General features: G+C 27.6%; 5 protein-coding genes across 5 annotated transcripts; 1 reads left to right on the top strand and 4 right to left on the bottom strand.

Annotated features, from left to right (window-relative positions):
* The first annotated feature begins 953 nt into the window (after positions 1–953).
* Positions 954–3,651, top strand: LOC111675831 (serine protease snake-like). The gene is made up of 5 exons (XM_023436672.2): positions 954–1,466; positions 1,526–1,641; positions 1,695–1,930; positions 2,013–2,170; positions 2,234–3,651. Exons 1-5 carry the CDS (start codon positions 1,128–1,130, stop codon positions 2,402–2,404), a joined length of 1,020 nt encoding a protein of 339 aa, XP_023292440.2. The 5' UTR covers positions 954–1,127; the 3' UTR covers positions 2,405–3,651.
* On the bottom strand, positions 2,416–6,918 carry LOC111675830 (serine protease snake). Its single transcript, XM_023436671.2, has 5 exons — positions 6,248–6,918; positions 6,056–6,171; positions 3,242–3,351; positions 3,012–3,176; positions 2,416–2,941 (listed from the first exon to the last, which is right to left on the bottom strand). Exons 1-5 carry the CDS (start codon positions 6,792–6,794, stop codon positions 2,500–2,502), a joined length of 1,380 nt encoding a protein of 459 aa, XP_023292439.2. The 5' UTR covers positions 6,795–6,918; the 3' UTR covers positions 2,416–2,499.
* Positions 6,919–8,886: 1,968 nt separating this feature from the next.
* On the bottom strand, positions 8,887–9,307 carry LOC111675817. Its single transcript, XM_023436658.2, has 3 exons — positions 9,257–9,307; positions 9,064–9,193; positions 8,887–9,005 (listed from the first exon to the last, which is right to left on the bottom strand). Exons 1-3 carry the CDS (start codon positions 9,269–9,271, stop codon positions 8,914–8,916), a joined length of 237 nt encoding a protein of 78 aa, XP_023292426.2. The 5' UTR covers positions 9,272–9,307; the 3' UTR covers positions 8,887–8,913.
* Positions 9,308–10,643: 1,336 nt separating this feature from the next.
* LOC111675816 lies at positions 10,644–13,435 on the bottom strand. Its single transcript, XM_046950391.1, has 4 exons — positions 13,392–13,435; positions 11,647–11,789; positions 11,052–11,585; positions 10,644–10,997 (listed from the first exon to the last, which is right to left on the bottom strand). The coding sequence occupies exons 1-4, from the start codon at positions 13,433–13,435 to the stop codon at positions 10,867–10,869; spliced, it is 852 nt and encodes a 283-aa protein (XP_046806347.1). The 3' UTR covers positions 10,644–10,866.
* A 344-nt stretch (positions 13,436–13,779) lies between these two features.
* Positions 13,780–14,578, bottom strand: LOC111675776. The gene is made up of 2 exons (XM_023436617.2): positions 14,564–14,578; positions 13,780–14,445 (listed from the first exon to the last, which is right to left on the bottom strand). Exons 1-2 carry the CDS (start codon positions 14,576–14,578, stop codon positions 13,780–13,782), a joined length of 681 nt encoding a protein of 226 aa, XP_023292385.2.
* Between the last annotated feature and the right edge of the window lie 4,268 nt (positions 14,579–18,846).

Raw genomic sequence — 18,846 nt, 5'->3', positions numbered from 1 at the left:
CATGCTTGGTCCAAATTTCATCAAATTATCTTGAAAATTGCGGCCTGTACCTTGCGCACAAGGTTTACATGGACAGCCAGCCGGACAGACGGACGGACGGACATGTCTTAATCGACTCAAAAAATGATTCTGAATCGATCGGTATACTTTAAGGTGGGTATTGGACCAATATTTTTGTATGTTACAAACATCAGCACAAACACCACTATAGTGGTGTAGGGTATAAAAATAATTTGAATGTGTGCATGTATTGGTAAGTAGAAATTTAGTTTTTTTTAACCAACTAGTTTTTAAATTGATGTGAATTGCAAATGAGACCATCAAAATTAAAATTACCTGACATGTAATGGTTCTTTAGTTATATGTTATGAAGTAAACATTTTGATGCCACCTATTTTCCATTAAAATACGTATATAATGTAATATCATAATTTACAATTTTCTTTGCAAATTAGCTTGAATTATACTACTATTCGCTTTCGCTAAATTGGCATTCGCAACAAATGAAAAAAAATCACAAGTTGTATAGCATTCTTTTTAAAGAAATTATTTACATAATTTAACATGATTCAATCGATTTCCTTTAAGGGTTATCCTTATTCAATGTAAAATTCTACACCAGCTAGATTTAGACACTAACGGAGGAAATAAATGTTATTTTTTCTATTATTTTTATAAAAATTGTTATTCAAATTTTCTCAGTGTAAAAAGCTTTCCTGACACCTAAACACATCCAATAATATTATATTTTAACATTATTATTGCAGACAACCACCACTATAAAGCACGAAAACCTAAAAACTCCAGCTCATAATAAAATAAGAACTTATTATCTCAACCATAAAAAGGCACACAAAAAGCTTTCAATGGAAAAAAAGAAATGCATTAGCACGTGCTTATTTAATATTAAAAACAATACATGATTTTTATACCAACAAAATATATTAAACACATATTAAAAAAAAAACATTATCTGTCTACAACTTGCGGGAAAGAACAAAATACTTTAAAAGTATGTCATTAGTATATTTACTTATTTTAATCATTTTAAAACAAAGTGTTCAAGCGTTAACAACAAAACAACAAGATAATTCGGTGATTTTTTATTTAAATAATCTTGATTTAACATGAAATTCTCATTACGAATATTAATTATCTCATTTTGCTGGCATTATACTGTTGAATCCAGATTTGTATTTCCAACTGTTGATGAGTTTCCAACGGATTGCAAACTGCCTGATGGCTCTAATGGAACTTGTCGGAATTTACAATACTGTCCAGCTGCCATAACGGCAAAAAAAGTAAATGTATGTTATTTTGATGGCGATAATGAGTATGTGTGTTGTAAGGAGAATGTTTGGGATGATGTTCAAATGAGACCTTTTACTATGAATTGTGGAGCTCGACCACCTCGCGTAGAAATAATACAAGATATACAGACGGAATATAAAGAATTTTCTTATATGGTGAGTATATATTTTTGCATTCACCTGGTAAATGATTTTTCATAGACTTTATAAATTAGGTGGCTTTGGGATGGAAATCTATGGCTTATCCTGGCACATATGACTACAAATGTGGTGGAGTTTTAATATCAAATATATATGTTCTAACAGCCGCTCATTGTGCTTTGCTAAATGGGTTAGTTTGCTAAATTATTAAACTAAGTATAGTTAATTATTTAAATTATTTAGGCTTCCACCTGCCGTGGCTTTAGTTGGTGGTACAAACCTTACTGATCCGAACAATATACCCATACCAATTTCAAATGTAACAATACATCGTGGATATAAAACAAATCAGTCATATCATGATATTGCACTGATAAGACTAAGTATGGATTCTTACGAGACACCGATTTGCATTTGGGGTTCATACTCTTTGGATGAAGTAAATGTAACTGCAATTGGTTATGGACATACACAATTTGGTGAGAATAAATAGTCTATGATGTCTAGTCTATGTCTAGTTTATGTCTAGCCTATAATATAATAATTTTGTTTATTTTTCAGCTGGAGCGGGTTCGGAAAGTTTACTTAAAGCATATTTAACGATCCTATCAAACAAAGAATGTTCTAAACATTATACTGGAATTACGTCTTTATCACATGGAGTTGTGGAAACGCAAATTTGTGCTAAAGATCCGGATAGTATAAGAGATACTTGTCAGGTATATATCTGTTCACAAACCTAGGTATTTAGCAAATTTTTTTATAACATTTCTACATTTTAGGGTGATTCGGGAGGTCCTCTTATTTTGTTCTCTACTGACAAGTACGGCGTTTCCAGAAATTTTGTGGTTGGTATAACTTCGTTTGGTAGAGCCTGTGCTTTAGAACCACCTGGAGTATATACTAGGGTGTCTGAGTATGTAGACTGGATAGAAGATATAGTGTTTAAATAAAAACATGTTGATTTCTGTTTAAATTTAAATTATATGTAGATGATAAATATTTTTTGTACTTTAATATTAAAAACATATATAAGATTATAATTAAGTTATTTAAAGGAATCTTTCCAAACAATGTGCTCAATCCAATCCAAGTAAGAATATACTCTTGTAAATATACTAGGATAACCACTACGACAGTATAAACCATATGACGTTATGCCAATTAGTTGGTAGTGTAAACGATTAGTTCGTCTTCGTCCTCTGATATTTAATTGCAAAGGACCACCCGAATCTCCTTGGCAGGTGTCACGATTCAATGCATAGTCTCGAGCGCATATTTGACTAGATATAATGCCTCTATTAGTTTCTGGCATCTTTGGCATTTCCCTATTGCAGTCGGCATTTGAAACAATTGTCATATTTAAATCTGTAAGACGATTTGTTCGCTGTCGGGCAAAATCTGTGGCACCGTAACCCATGGCATGTGCTGTAGTAAATGGAATTGTTGGCTGTGTCCATAACCGAATGGGGCGAACAAATTCTGTAAGTCTGTAAACAAATAATTTTTAGCAGTTAATTCGAGTTTGTTTCTTTTTTAATATACTTGTTTTATACTTACTCTACTTCTTCAGTTAATTCCAAAAGAGCAATATCATTATAATAAGAGTTTGTCCTATAATCCGGATGAACATATATATTTCTAATATTACGTATTTGTGGTTCCAAAAAACTTTCTTCTATCATCAAATTTAAATCTCCTATGCGCACTTTGGTAGGCTGTTGTCTGAAAGGTATATATATACATATTGATTGTAAGTTTTTTTTAAAGATAGTAATGGTTTTTCATACCCCGTAAAATTGACACAGTGAGCTGCAGTAATAACAAAAGTTTCACTTATCAAACTGCCACCACATTTGTAATCCACTTTTCCATTTTTAGAACGAAAACCTAGAGCTGTCTGAAAAAAAATAAAATTAAGTTTTAAAATAATTTTAAGTAATTAAAAATTATAAATTAATTTTTTTTGTGGAAAATTTATATAATTATAATTTATTTATTATCTGAAAAGCTTTGTAAAAATGTTTATTAATTCGAGATTACGTTTTACAGGTACAGCCCGGTTATTTTTATTTTAATAAAACTGTGATGATAACTATAACAGTTTTATTAAAATAACATTTTTCATCATTTGTGTTATGATTTTATAAAAGCAAACTGAATTTAGAGTCAATAAACTTGTAATAAATTTAATATAAAATTTACCAGTAGGTACCTGTTTTTTGTTTTTAAATTTTGTTTTTTAATTTAAACCACAAATATTTTCACTATTGTACTTTCTGATTATAAAATTCAAATTGCGATTTATATTCTGCAGACATATGACGTCATTAGAAATATGTATAAATAATTCGTGTTCATTAGGGCTATAACTTTTTTCATATAAATAGTTCTAGCATAACTGAAAAGACTATTAAAAATGTTTGCAAAAATCGCAGATGTTTATCGCTTTGTATAATAGTTATCATTATATGTAAGCGTAGGTATACAGAAAAATATTTGAAAATTTGATTGTCATTTAGATGTCTCCTAAAGTCTTCAGAAGGTCTGAGGGACACCTTATACATTTATAATGAAATTAGCATTACATAAGGTTTTCGAGGTTTTCGATCATTGGCAATATTTAAGACATTATAAAAGCTCCCGTCGACTTGGAAATAAGATGTTCAAATTTAAAACATGTGATAGATAAATTAGAAAAGCATACGTTGGTATATGTGTCTAAATTTGTTGGCCCGTTTTATTTAAGGATTTTATTAAAGATAGTTTTTTCAATAAATTTAATTCCTACTGTATTGTAAAATTGAAAAAAAAAACAGTAAGATTGTTATATTCGGTTCTGCCGAATCTTATATCAAACTGTATGTCGTAAAGAAATGCTACCCTAAAAATAACGGGGTTATATTTGGAATATGACTTAAGTCAATTACAGTCCGAAGTCTTTTGAACTTACAAAATTTTAATTTTAAAAACAAAATTTTTTTTTTAATTTTTTAAACCGTGAGCGTATGAGTAATTTTCTGAATATTACCTTATATGCGTCAATTATGAACCGATACTTATACAATTGTGTACATAGATTTTGTTTTGTATGGAACTTTTTTATGTCAATTTTCATCGTATTTTAATAACTAAAACTCTTTTCTGAGAGTCATTTTCAAAAGGGGTCCTTATATTGGTGTATGGTTATTTATGAACCGATTATAAAAAAATGGTAGAGAGGTTTTTACTCATAAGAAACTTACCAGTAATGAGCGTTTAAGCAATTTTCTCAAGGGGACCTCATATTATAGTTATTTTCGACGGGTACCTTGTATGTCGACTAGGGTCATATATGGTAGAGAGGTTTTGGCTTGTAAGATACGTAATTTACCGAATTTCATCGCTTTACTCGTTATTTTCGTATTTTTTATCCAGCGTTAAAGTAAATTTCTGAAGGAAACATTGAATGAGCGGTAGGGTCAATTATGGACCGACCCTCACTAAATTTGGTGGATAGATTTTGGCTCGCTTAAAACTTATGTGTGTCGAATTTTGTCACCATATTCGTATATTTAAGCCAGTAATGATCGTTATAGTAAGAGCGTTATAGTAAAGAAGGCGGCCTTATACTTATGTAGGGAAGGGTTATTTATGGTCTGATCCAAAAAAATTGGAAGAGAGATTTTGGCTTGTACAAATTTCATTACTTTACTCGAATTTTTAGGTCAGAAATTAGTGTTAAAGTCATTTTCTGAAGAGGTCCTTGTATGAATTATTATAGACCGATCCTCCAAAATTATTAATAAAATGATTTTGGCTCATATGAAAATTATTTATGTCGAATTTCATCGTCATACTCGTGCTTGTAAAGCAGTTATTACCGTTTAAACTGGATTTGGAGGTTCACTTGTATGTATACGTATACACATATTGTATACGTCGATACATATTGTCCATTTTTAATATCAAACAAACCTAAAAAAATTTCGGCTGTCGAATTCCTTCCGTGTGATCTCTATCGTGATTTCAACAGACAGACAGACGGAAGAACATGGCTAGATCGTCGTAGAATTGAATGTGGACCCAGAATATATATTCGATGTGTTTTGACCGGAATGACAAAATCATGTTTTTTGATGATGGACATAAAAACTACAAATTTTAAATTGTGTAATGGAAAAATAATTTAAAAAATTCTCATTAAAAATTAATGCTTATTTTATATATTGATGAACTATATAATGAAAAATTCCATGACAATTCTATAGAAAATGAAACCAAATTAAAAATATTCCACTTTCGTTTTTTTTGTGATTAAAATGTTTTATTATTTACAGCTTGTTACAGATACATTATCACTTTTACTTATAAATTCAACAATAAAAATTTTTTTGCATCATTAATTTAAATAACTTAAGTTTAAAAGAAAATAAACTAATCAATGCTTTAAGTAGTCTGTTTTTTTCTAAACAATTGTTATCAATTATTTTTTTATAAAAATAATTTTTAATTCGTAGAATTCAACAAGTTCAAGGGAATTTTTGTTTAGTTTCAAAAATATATAGTAAACCACACAAAACTAGAAATTGTAATATTACTGAAAAATAATTGAAGAAACTTACCATATGTGGGTATTCCCCAGGTGAGGCTAAAACACGACCATTGAATTCAGCATCGTTAGCATCTTTTGCTGTGTCATCTTCTTGCGGAAATATGCGTTGGATGAACTCAGCATATTCTGTTATTGTTATTTATTTTTTACAAAATAAAATAATAATTATTTTTATTAATCATTTCTTAATTAAAAAACTTACTTATTTCACAAACTCTTAAATTTAATAAAGAAGAAGCCACTGACACTATAGTTTCTAACGCATTTTTCTCAAATTCCTCACTAGAATTTCTTGTGGGATTTCTTCGATTCGAAGTACTCGATGTTATAGCTCTTTTTTCACCCGATTCTTCACTAGAATTTTTTATTCTATCTATTACTCTTTTTACCAGAGATGAAGAACTATTGTCATTTAGGGAATTTGTAATGCTATTTGTGCCAGAAGTTTTTCTTGCTGGTATTACTTCTCTAATATTTATGACTATACTCGTATCACGTATTACTGGTCGATCTTCATTGCCAAGACGATTTGTATGTGGTTCACTTTTAAAGCTATTAGATAAACCATTATTTAATCTTTTTAAATTCACTTCATCTTCATTGGTTTTACCGGGAAAATAGACCTTTTCATTTACAGGTTTTACTTCTCGTATATTGACGGTTTTATTAATTTCATAAAAATTGCGCTGAGATTTCACCACATTTAAAACTGGTATGATAAGCAGCAACCACAAATAAAATATATTCATTTTATATTAAATAATTTAATTTATTATTATTATTTGTTTTAAATATTCACTTTCTATAGCAAGTCTACGAAAAAATCGTTCAATACGTTTTACTGCGTTAAAATCAAAATCACAACTGTTTTGTTTTGTTAAACGATTCTTGAATCAAACCATGGTTGATATTTAAATTGTTTCTTTACCAATTGTTTGTTTTTTTGATATAATAAAATGCTTATCAACAAAATGAGTAATAATATTATGTCTTCTTATATTGCAAAATATTCTGCCCTAGACGGGGATGTACAAACTTTGTGTCAACAAATAGTTGTGCAAGATGTGAACTATTAAGTGTTATACATATTTATAACCGATGTGTTTTTTATGCTTTGGTGTTTTTGTTAACATTGCGATTATTTCTTAAATGTAACTTCTTTCCACCCGTTGCTTGGCAATGTTTTTTTTTTTTTTTTTTTTTTTTGGATCCAATGAATAAGTCTATTAATTGTATTTCAAAACCTACAAAAACACTTGTTTAAGTAACAATTTTCAGATAATGATGAAATTTTTGATTTGATAAAGTCATAATCTCAATAATATATAATTTAGGTCATAATCCGCTTTATCCACTTTTTTCAGTTCCTTTTATACCCATTATCAAAAAGGGAGATGTTTTGTAGCTCCGTTTGTAACACATTGAAATATAAGTCGTAGAACAACAAATTATATATATCTTAGGTCCTTGTTAAATTCTAGGTTTATCTTGCCTTCTCCGTCCGTCCATCTGTCAGTCCGTCTGATACGATAGAGTCAAAAAATGCTAGGGAGCTTAAACAGTCGTAACGCTTATTACTGGCTTACAAATACGAAAACAGCGATGAAATTCGACATTCACAAGTGTATATAATCTGAAATTTTTCTTAAAAAATTATAAGGATAAGTACATTTTTAACCATATGCCCTGTGAAATGTCCCATTTACGAAACTATTTTAGCGCTAACTACCTCTCTATAACATATGTATGTATACTCTAGACAAAATTATTTAATTTTACCAAAATATTACCATTATACAATGAAATACTTAAATACTTAAATTAACGCATAAAATGAACACTTTGCCATCAATTTAACACTTTAAGTAAACAAAGACTAAAAAAATAAAATAAGAATAAAATCCAATTAACGCCCAAATTCAGACAACTTGTTTTACTTTATTTTTTTTTTTTGTTAAATAATAACGTCAAATACAATAAAATTTGTGGCGGTGGTTGACGTTTATACATATGTATGAATTAATTTTAATTAATATTTTATTTATTTCTATAGCATGTGGTTTGTTCTACTTAGAACGCGAACTGAAACAGGTATAATTTTTAATAAAATTTTTAAATAAGTATACATTTTAAATAATATTAATTCGTTTTCGGAAAGTTTTCGAATGATAAATATAGTATTAGAGGTGCTAGGTCAAGCAACTTATAGTGAAGTATGTCATTCAATAAAAATTAATTTATCAATTTAAACAAGTTATAACGTAAGTCATAGTGACGACAATAGCAGGTATCGTAAGGATGAGTACGAGAGTAAATACTTATGTTTTAGGAAGTTTTCGTCAATATGTGTTATTTAATTTAAGTTTCTAATGCAATGATTATTAAAAATTTTTCTAAATCCGAATTACAAATCTCTAAAGACATTTGAAAATCTCTATGAGATAAAGTTTTCGAGATATGTATATTAAAAAGAATGTGCAGGGATCTCTTTGCCAAATTTAATGTGAATTGGTTCTTTTAATATTTTTTAAACATTTAAACTAATTTGAAACAAATCATAAACATAATATTTTACACAATCTTCTCTCTTCATTATTACAACTTTTAATAACACAAACATTTTGTTTTTATTTTGTTTCTTAGCATTTTAAAGCCTTTCTTATTATTACCAGCGCTTTAAATTTGCTGACGCATTATTCATTGTGTTATTGATAGAAAACACATTAAATTTTTTCTAAACATATATTTCCGGAAACATCGATTTTTTTTAATAAAAACTAGTTCTTATGCAATTTTTTAATATTATTTTTTAATTATGAATGTTAATTAATCAGTCACGTAAACATTTTTTGTAAATAAAACAGATATTTAAATGTTAATTTTCAAATTATTGGGATCTACAATTGTGGCAGTTTGAACATGGTGAACTTGGGATGTACCGCCCAAATTTTCATATTGAGCTAAAAAATAAGACCGTAAATTAAGATTAATATGTATATTTTTTCGTTTTGAACTTACCAATAATTTGTTTTTGAATTTCTTCAAAATCCTTGTCATCGGTGTATTTTAAGAATTGCACACCGGGACTATTTTCAACGGGTGCAGCAAATACCAAGCACAAACAGCAAAATAAAGCAATACATAATACCTGCATATTTAATTAAAATAAATAATTGTTTTTTTTAATATTATATAATTTGATATAACATACCATAAAAGTTTTCATCTTTATTTGATTTGTTTACCTGCTGCAACTTTGTTTTCTTTAAAAAATCAACTAAATTCGTTTTCATCTTTGTGGGGTTATTTTATATAATTTTTTGGTGTTTGGTTTCATTAAAAAAACTTGTTTAAATATTTAGTTTTATCTTCGTTTTTTTACTATGTATGTTAAACTAGAGTATTCAACATAAATTTAAATATTAATGCTACTAGTTTATTTTTGAATTCTTTCTATTTCTTCTATCTAACTATTTCAAATTAAATTTTTGTTATTAATTTGAATCGTTGTTGTAGTTTAGTCCATTAGGGATTTTGAGATATCAAACAAAAAGTAGTGAAAACCCCTGTATGACTTAAATGGTAAACTTTAACTCCTCTAACACCGACAGTTCTAAAAAGCTTGAAAATTTGTGCTTGGCCTAAATTTTACTAATTTCATCCAAATCGTTAAAAATCAATAATTTGACTCGAAACTGTCTATATATGTACATATTATTGGATTTATCCGTCCGAAATGTTTCAAAGTTAATCTTCACTGATAAGGTTTGTTTGGCATAGAGATCTTAGGAGTTTTTTTATGAGTTAATTATTTAATTATTATTCCGGGCGTTCCATTGTTTTTGGGTTTTGATAAATCGTGACCATTTAAGCAGCAAACAAAATTTCAGTTCTCTTGCTATTCGGACCCCATTGTACTTTCAAAAGACTGACGGACAAACGGACTGACTTGGCTATAAAGATGGATTTAAAATATGTATGTTTTTCTCTCTGATCAATTTCAAATAGTTTAATAATGATGAATTTTATAGTCAAAAAGTGCCATTATTTCAACAGTACCTCCACTTTCTCCTTCTAAAACTATATTTTCAAACTTTAACTTTTGTGAAATGGAAATTTTATATACTGCATTTTTTAAGGTATAAAAGGAAAAGTTTTGGCGTACTTTTGAAGAATTTCGGGAGAACGGCATTTTAACAGTTTTTTTAAGTAAAATTTAGACTACAAATTATTGTTTAATTTCGATCACTTGAATTGAGATTTAAATATACTGTTAAAAAATTGTGTATTTTTGACTACAAACTTAAACCAATTCGTTTTAGCTGTTTTATGAATTTTATAAAGGTTAGCATTATACCTTTTTGTAAAATTTCTCAAAATTAAAAAATTCTTATATTTACTTTCAACAACATTTTTAATTTTTTATATCTTTTACAAAATTAAAAAAAAAAAAATTTATTTACTTTCAACAACATTTTTAATTTTGTCACAAAATAGTGCAAAAGTTAATACAAATACATTGTTAAAAACACAAACTTCGGCGGCGCAAATGCGCGGCCTCCTTCCATTAAAATAATTGAATAATATGGTCTTCCACTTGACGTTAATATAAAACATAATTCTAATAATATGGTCTTCCACTTGACGTTAATATAAAACATAATTTCACTATTAAAAGTTGATGCCAGACACACACAAATATATAGAAATAAATTAATCATAACAATAACAACACTGATAAAAATGTTTATAAATGTATTTTACTTATTAAAAATTTCCTAATAAACTTAAAACATACATATTTACTACAAAAATCTTTTACTAAACTAGTTTATTGAGAAAATTGATTTTTTCTGGCTTAATAACAAAAATGAATTGGTTTATGGTATATGCCTTCTCGAACTGATCACGCAATGGATAAAGGTCATCGACACCAGATGGCTTTGTGGCTTCTGTAATAAATAACGGAATGTGTATAATGTAACAAAATTGTAAATTTTACTAACCTTTCTTTAAATGTGTAGGTATTATATAGGCTTTCTTTTGTGTTTTAACTATAAAAACATCGGTGGAATTAGATTGCTTTTTACTTTCAGTAGTAGCAGTATTTGTTGAATCTTCAACGTTGGCTTTTAGAAAAGCTGAGGCTAATACTTTAGCAGCTTCTATGGTTTTATTGTATTGTGGTTGCAATACAACCGCAGCTGGTTCTTCAATCATTAACATGGGTGCAGAACCTTCTAATTCAATTTCTTCGCTGGCCATGTTTGGTGTACTAAAGCCGGGATGTTTAGTAAAATCGTTTTGTTTTTCAGATTTCGATAGTAGAAGTGGTAATTTCACTGAATGGCTAAAAGGTAATTGAATATTGGTGTGTGAAACCAAACCCGATGGTGGTGGATCATAGGATGTAAATATTGGTGGGTATGAAGGATTTATTGGAAATTTTGTGGTTTTTAATTCTGGTCGTGTGTTAAAATTATCAATAGAACGTTGAGATTTGGTAGTGTAGATTTTAGTTTGTTGCAATGATTTGTTAACTGCAAATAATTAAAACATTTATCACTAATTAAGCTTTATAAAAAAATATATAATATTTACCATTATTATTGTTGTTTGTTGTAAGTGGCGGCAGGTATTTATTTTTGTTTAAAGAGCTAGTATTTAAATCAATAGTTTTAGTGGCTGCTTGTACTTCCAAACAGATTTGTATTACGAATATAGTAAATATAAATAATTTTCCTTTAAATTCCTAGAAGTTTTAAAATAATTATTATATTGTTTAATTTTTAGGTCAAAAATTTGTTTACCATAATTATAGTAAATATTTATAGGTTATTTTTATAAAAAAAAAACAAATTATTAGTTCACCAAGTTATTAACAACTAAACCACAATTGCACGTTAACAATACTATTTATAAATATTTGAAATAATGTTGCTTTATTTGACTTCATATCTCCTATAGTTATTAGGGTAGACCAGACAATTATATTGGTTTATTTGTAACATTAATAGGCTTTCAGTAAAATTACGTCAGTTGTTTTTCATTCATAATAAAAATATTCCTCAAACTAATAGAATTTAAATTTCTTACTTCTTATAGTTGCTGTATTTTATGTGTATTATTTAAAATTTTTTTAAAACTTTGGATTTTCTTTGAAATCATTACATATTACAATTTTCGAGAGGTGTGAAATAAATTCGTTTTAAATCCCTTACCGGCTTTTTTAAAACAATGATAACCACTGCCAAGAAATGGGCTTACTTTTAACTTAAAAAAAAAAATATTATTTTTTTTTTGCTTTATAACCACACTTAACATCCATTAACAAGTGAATTGGCATATGACCCTGGCTTCCTCTACAACACTTAAAATGTATGTGAAAATAAAACTCATTTTTTATATCATTCATAGTTTTTAATAAATTCGACCATTTGATCAATTGTTTGGTTTCAAGCTGTGTTTTTTTAACTATATATCATCATAAAAAACCAAAATATTCATCTCCTCATTATGTCAATAAATAGTTTAACACTTAAGTTAAACCGCAACGAAAATCGTTGCTTCAGCGAAATAATTGTTGAACCCTCATTATTGATCGTGTTATTGTTTTTTTCTTCTTTACGCTTATTTGTTTAACAAACATTGTTAATTGTTACAATCATCGTTTTATTGTTACTCTTTGAATTTGAAAAAAAAATATTTTTTTTTTATTTATAAACAATGTATATTAGACATGTTAATCTTCTTTTATTAATTACTGCTTGAAGAAAATATATTTAATATTTAACAAATTCGTTAAATATTGGTAATTATATACGTTTCAAGTTAATAATGATATTCACTATCATGCAACATTGATAATAAACTTATTAATCCGTTTTAATCGTTCGTTTTCATAAACAAGAATTAATTGGAAAACCACCAAAACTATTTATTTGTAAAAAATATTTTTATAAATAAATAAAAATAAACAAATTTAAAAAATAATTTTAGAAATTACATAAATTTTTTTTATTGTCAATCGTAATAACTCGTCACAATTAATTTAAAATAAAGAAGGAAATCGGAATAATATTCTAAAACTCGTCACAATTAATTTAAAATCAAATAAAGGAATTTTATTAAAATATTTTAAAAAATTTATTTTTTTTATCAAAATTGTTAATTGTTAATAAAAACTGTTATAATAATTTTTTCTTTACGGCTTTGTTCTAGCTTTACTTATTATTAAAATTTAAAAAGTTTGCTTTAACTTTAACTTTTGATGTCTATAATCTTCAATAAGTTGGAAACTAAATTGATATAGAGAGCAATAGTATATGGATGATTCAACTACGTACATCCGTAAAACATAACCATTTTTAAATGTCGATTTTTCCCCCATTTAAAAAAACATGGATTATTTGACATTATTATTTAGTGAAAATAACTTTTCTGCGATTTTCGACAAAAAGTCAATTATTAAAGATTTTGAAAGATAATTTATGAAACCCTATTTATATTTCTCTAATATTAACTTAAATTAATAGAATGGCAGCCCTTTTTGCTTGTGTTAAAGTTAAATATTTATCGATCCTAAAGTTATGCTTTAAAATATTTCAAACAAATTATATTTTTAAAATTAACATTTTTTATTCATTAAAAAGAAAACTATTAAAACTAAACAACAACTAACAAATTCGATCTGAACAATCGATCGATAACAAAGGAACCTTTTGTAATAATGTTTTAAACGCGCTTGTTGGCTGGCAAGTAAGCGTTAGCGGGTTCAGAGGATTGATAACCACCATGGCTGCTTACGGGAGCTTTGGAAGCAAAGTCCAAAACAGGTGCAACACCACCATTGTGGCTGCTAGATTTACCGCCCAAACCTTCATATTGACCTTGGATGGCACGTTGGGCATTTTCGGCATCAGCGGGAGTGCGGTATTTGACAAAGTGTACTTCGGGTTTGTTGGCATTGTTCTTGTTTAAGTTGTTCAATTTGTTAGCCAAGTCTCCAATATCGGCTTGTTTGTTGAGAACATAGATGGCAGTACGTTGTTCACCGGCAGATTTGGCCAATTGAAGGGCAGCATTTTCAAGACCGGAGTTTTCAGGGCCCTTGATGAAGATGACGCGTAAGCCACGTTTTACATTGCCGAGTTGTTGGTTGCCGCTGTTGTCATCGAAAGCACCTTCGGGGGCAGAGTAGGTAAAGAATTCCTTTTCAAATTCAGCAGGAGCAGGAGCACTATAATCACCGCCGCCAACAGGGCCAGATTGAAATCCTTGATCACCACCAAATCCACCAGAGGGGGCGCCTCCGAAACCACCAGAGCCTACACCACCGGATTGTCTTTCGTAATCATAGCCCAAACTGGCAGCGTAAGCAGTAGCCAAGCAGCAGAGAACCTTTAAAGGAAAAATAAATATAAATTTTAAATAAATACTTATCAAAGATAATGTAATTGAGATTAAAAAGAAAATTTCTTTTTCTTTACTTGATCATAGAAAGGATGTAAATACTTACAATAAAGGCACGCATTGTAATTTTTGATTATTGTTTAATGTTGTGTGTCAAACAAGTGAATGTTTTCTGTCGTTAAGTAGCAACAAGTGCCAATATTTATATGATGATAAAATTATTAATATTCGCAAAAGTTATTTGTGCTAGAAATTAATTATAAAAAAACTGATATAATTTTTAATTTATCCTTGATCGTATCAGATCAAAGAAGTGGATTAGTGTTGCTATTTTTAAAGAGAAATACAAAACAGAAGATGACAATTTGCATAAATACAATATTAAATATTTTAATGTGTATCACATTGTGTTTTTGGCCAAGTTTGCTGTATTTGTCTCAATTTCAGTTGTCAGCACACTGAAAGAGTAACAATTTATTTGCTTCAAATAAAAAAAAACAGCATCAATTTTTAACTACTGAAAAGTTTCTTTGTTGTATATGGGTTTTAACCTCTACCCTCAAGTTATTAGTTATTCTCTTTTTATTTAAATAAATTTATACACTTTGTTTAAGTTTTTAATTCAACTTGTTTTATAGTTAATATATTTAATATTATATTGAGAGGCGCCCGCTTAAGTATTAGTCTAGATGATCTAGTTTGTATTAGTGATATATTCTAATTCGATGCAAATTAATCAATTAAGTTAAATATTATAATTTTCAAACTGAGTTGTTTAAGTGATAATTAAATAATCTTAACTGTTTTGCAAATTAGCTTAATGATTTTATCAAAAGTGACCAAATGAAGCTGTCTAAATGGTGTGGGTGTCAGTTCGAGCTTATTACCAAATGGCAGCATTGACAGCAAGCACAAGAACGTTGAATTATAAAATATTATGTTCCAAACTAATTTTTAATTGTACTTACCTACTTTCTATTGTTTACAATTTTTTTGATAACCTTATTCAAAACGGCATAAGAATTTTAAGTTTTAATATTAATGGTTCTTGATTTCATATTGCTAATCATTTTTAAAATTTTTATAATAACAATCTAAAGATTGTTGCCATCTTATACATCTATAAATTTATACTTATGAAAATTTAAAGTTGTTTGTAGTTTTGTTTTTAAATAAAAAAAAAATATTTTTATTTTTAGTTGTTTAGTAAGAGGGACCGAATTTTGCAGCAGTATAATGTAATTTTTTAATTAAAAATACAGGCCGATAAATTTGTAATACACAAATCATTGTATACTTCTTACGGATTGAGCTGCGCTGAGTTTGATTCTGGAATTCATTGTAACTGTAATTTGAGACATCGTGTCCTGATGTTTGAAAAACTCTATTTTTGGCCAGAAGTATATTGTGTCAGCCTTTACACATTCCTTCCCACTGTACTCTCTTGGGTAGAAAAAAAAAACGGTTTTATAATGCTATGGATAATCTAGCATTACTTAGTTTTTTTGTAAATTTAAAAATTTTTTAACAATGTGGAAATCTACCTTAAATTTATTTTTAAAAAGTATAATCTTGATTATTGTTATTGCAGCATATCTAGATCGTTTTACAAGGAAGTGGAAAATTAAGCTTTTTTGTTTTATGACAATAAACATCTAAATTCATTTGACTTTTTCCATTAAGTATATATGGGCGACCATGAACGAAAAGTATCTTTTTTTTCGAATATATACTAAAAATTACGTTAATTTTACCTCTCAATAAGTACTAAATAATCTATTTTTTCCCTTAATCAGCTCAAAATGAGATAATTTTTCAGACCAATTAAAAAAAAAAAACATTTAAAATATTTTTTTCACAAATTATACTGAGATCAGGATTTTTAATCGCTTGTAGGGAACTGAGATTATTAAAAAACATTTTTTATTTTTCTTGTGTTCAGTTCGTTAATCCGTATCGATTGAGAGGTATACACATATGGAATTTCTAAAAAATCTATTACTTAAATTTAAATTAAATTTGAACTAAAAATATGTAACACAAACATTGTAATGAATAGTGGGAATAAACCATATTTCTTAGAAATGGCAGATATATTTTTGAATGTACTTACTCAATATATATTTATAACATAAAAAAAATATAGCTTGAGAAAAATTTGTCACATACGATATAAAATTATGTACATTAAATAAAATTATTATTTTTTTTATTTGAAAACAAGTAGGAAAGCACAGTCGGGCATGGCCGACCATATAATACCCTACACCATGAGTATATTTTTAAATTTTTCATAAAGAAACTTTTATGTTAAATTTTATCTTAATTCCAAAATATTTAATCAATTTATTGATAAAAAACAAAATTTTCTAAATGAGGCTTTATATAGGAGTATAGGTCAAACATAGGCCGATCCTCATTTAATTTGGGAAAAGGATATATTTTTAAATAACAGTTAGTTTTGTTGAGTTTCATTGCAATACAAATGGTTACAAGTCAATTTTAGACGTTTAAGACATTTTTTGAAGGGGTTTGTATGGCGGCTAGGGTCATATTATACTTATATGCAGTGTCATTTTTTCTTATATAAAATTTATGTGTGCCAATTTTTAGAGAGATAATAGTATATTTGACGTAATTATGGCATAAAAAGCCCAAATCGGAAGGTACGGTTGCATGGGAGCTACGTGAAATAATGGACCAATTTCAACCATTTTCAATAAGCTTCGTCTATGTTCAAAAAAACTTGCTTGCTCCAAATTTAATCAAATTAACTTGAACATTTCTGTACCTTGCGCCCAAGGTTTACATGGACAGCCAGCCAGACAGATGGACGGACATGTCTTAATCGATTAAAAAAATGATTCTGAATCGATCGGTATACTTTAATAGGACCAATACTTTTGTGTGTAACAAACATTAGCACGAACGTATAATACCCTCCCCTCATTATATTATTTTCTTGTTTTTGTAATTATTTTTTTTAATTTCTAAATTAATAAATAATAATTTTAAATTAAATAATAATTTAATTAATAAATAATGCTTGAACTATTAAAGTATTTTTTTTTATAAAAATGACATTGTGGTCTTAATACTTAGGTCGTTTCCTTTACCTGAACATAATTACTGTCATAATATGGTTTTAAGTGTATAATTTGACACTAGTTTAATGACAAACCATAAAATTTCTTAATTTTTATTGACATTTTTAATAAAAAACAATAAAAGTATATATGTATACTATAAAAGATGTTAAAAAACATCAACAAAACTAAAATGTCACAGTTATTTAACGACTCTTATTGATGATTTTATTGTCGAAAATTCCTCCAAATTAAATTTATAGTTAATTTTTATGTTCAAAATAACCACCATGATATTTTGCACTAATTTTATTAATAAAATACGCTACAGACATGGGACTTATAAATTCTTGATTAATTATTTAACGAACTAACCTCTACGATACTTAAACAAAACTTCTGGTTTTTCAGAAAAAAATTTATTGCTAAAATGGAATAAATATTCTATTTTAGCCAAAATGTATAGTTAAACCGAAAATTTTTAAGGTATTTTAATTAATTGAAGAAACCTATACATATTTATATAAAAAGTTAGTTTTGTGAGTTTTATTATACATATTATGTATGTGTTTGTTATGGAACCATAGTGTCAAATAATTATTGCCTTTGTGTGTGTCCCATTATAATCGAAATTTTTATGATAGTGTCGGTTTCTTTTATGTTTGTTAATATTTTATAGATTTTTATTTTTTTTTATATAAATTAGCCGTATTTTATGAGCTTTTAATAAAAACTAAGCTAAAAATCTTAAAAGAGAGGTTTTAAGTTTTAATTCTATTTTCTAAAATGAAATTATAAAATTGAAATTTTATTGATGGGTGATTACCAGAAATTTAAAGTGACATTAATGCATATAAATCTGGATTAAATTATTTTTATTTTAGTTCTACTAATTTACAGTTGAATTTGTATACTCCGCTATGTGATGTCTATATTTAAACTTATTTAGTGTACTATTTATTTTTTATTAAAAAAGTAAAAATCTGTGAAATTATTTAAGAAAATAGGCCTTTAATTGAATTCATAAATAGTTTTTATTTTATGTAATATTACAGAATATGTGGTCGAAATTAAACAATATTTACTTTTTGCACACAATAATTAACGTGTGAGTATACTTGTTGTACTTGATGTATATTACTCATTCGCCAACATGGTAAATGTATGCAAATGCAAAAATAATTATTTACATATGGAAAATTTTGTGTCCATTCACTTTAAAAATTGATGTCTTCCGATGTGGATGAAACTTGCAATAAGATTAGTACTATGGGATAGTAGGCCAGACATGAATATTAAGCTC

The sequence above is a fragment of the Lucilia cuprina genome, chromosome 4 (genome assembly GCF_022045245.1).
Source record: "Lucilia cuprina isolate Lc7/37 chromosome 4, ASM2204524v1, whole genome shotgun sequence".
NCBI lineage: Eukaryota > Metazoa > Arthropoda > Insecta > Diptera > Calliphoridae > Lucilia > Lucilia cuprina.
This window is presented reverse-complemented; position numbering and strand designations above follow the sequence as displayed.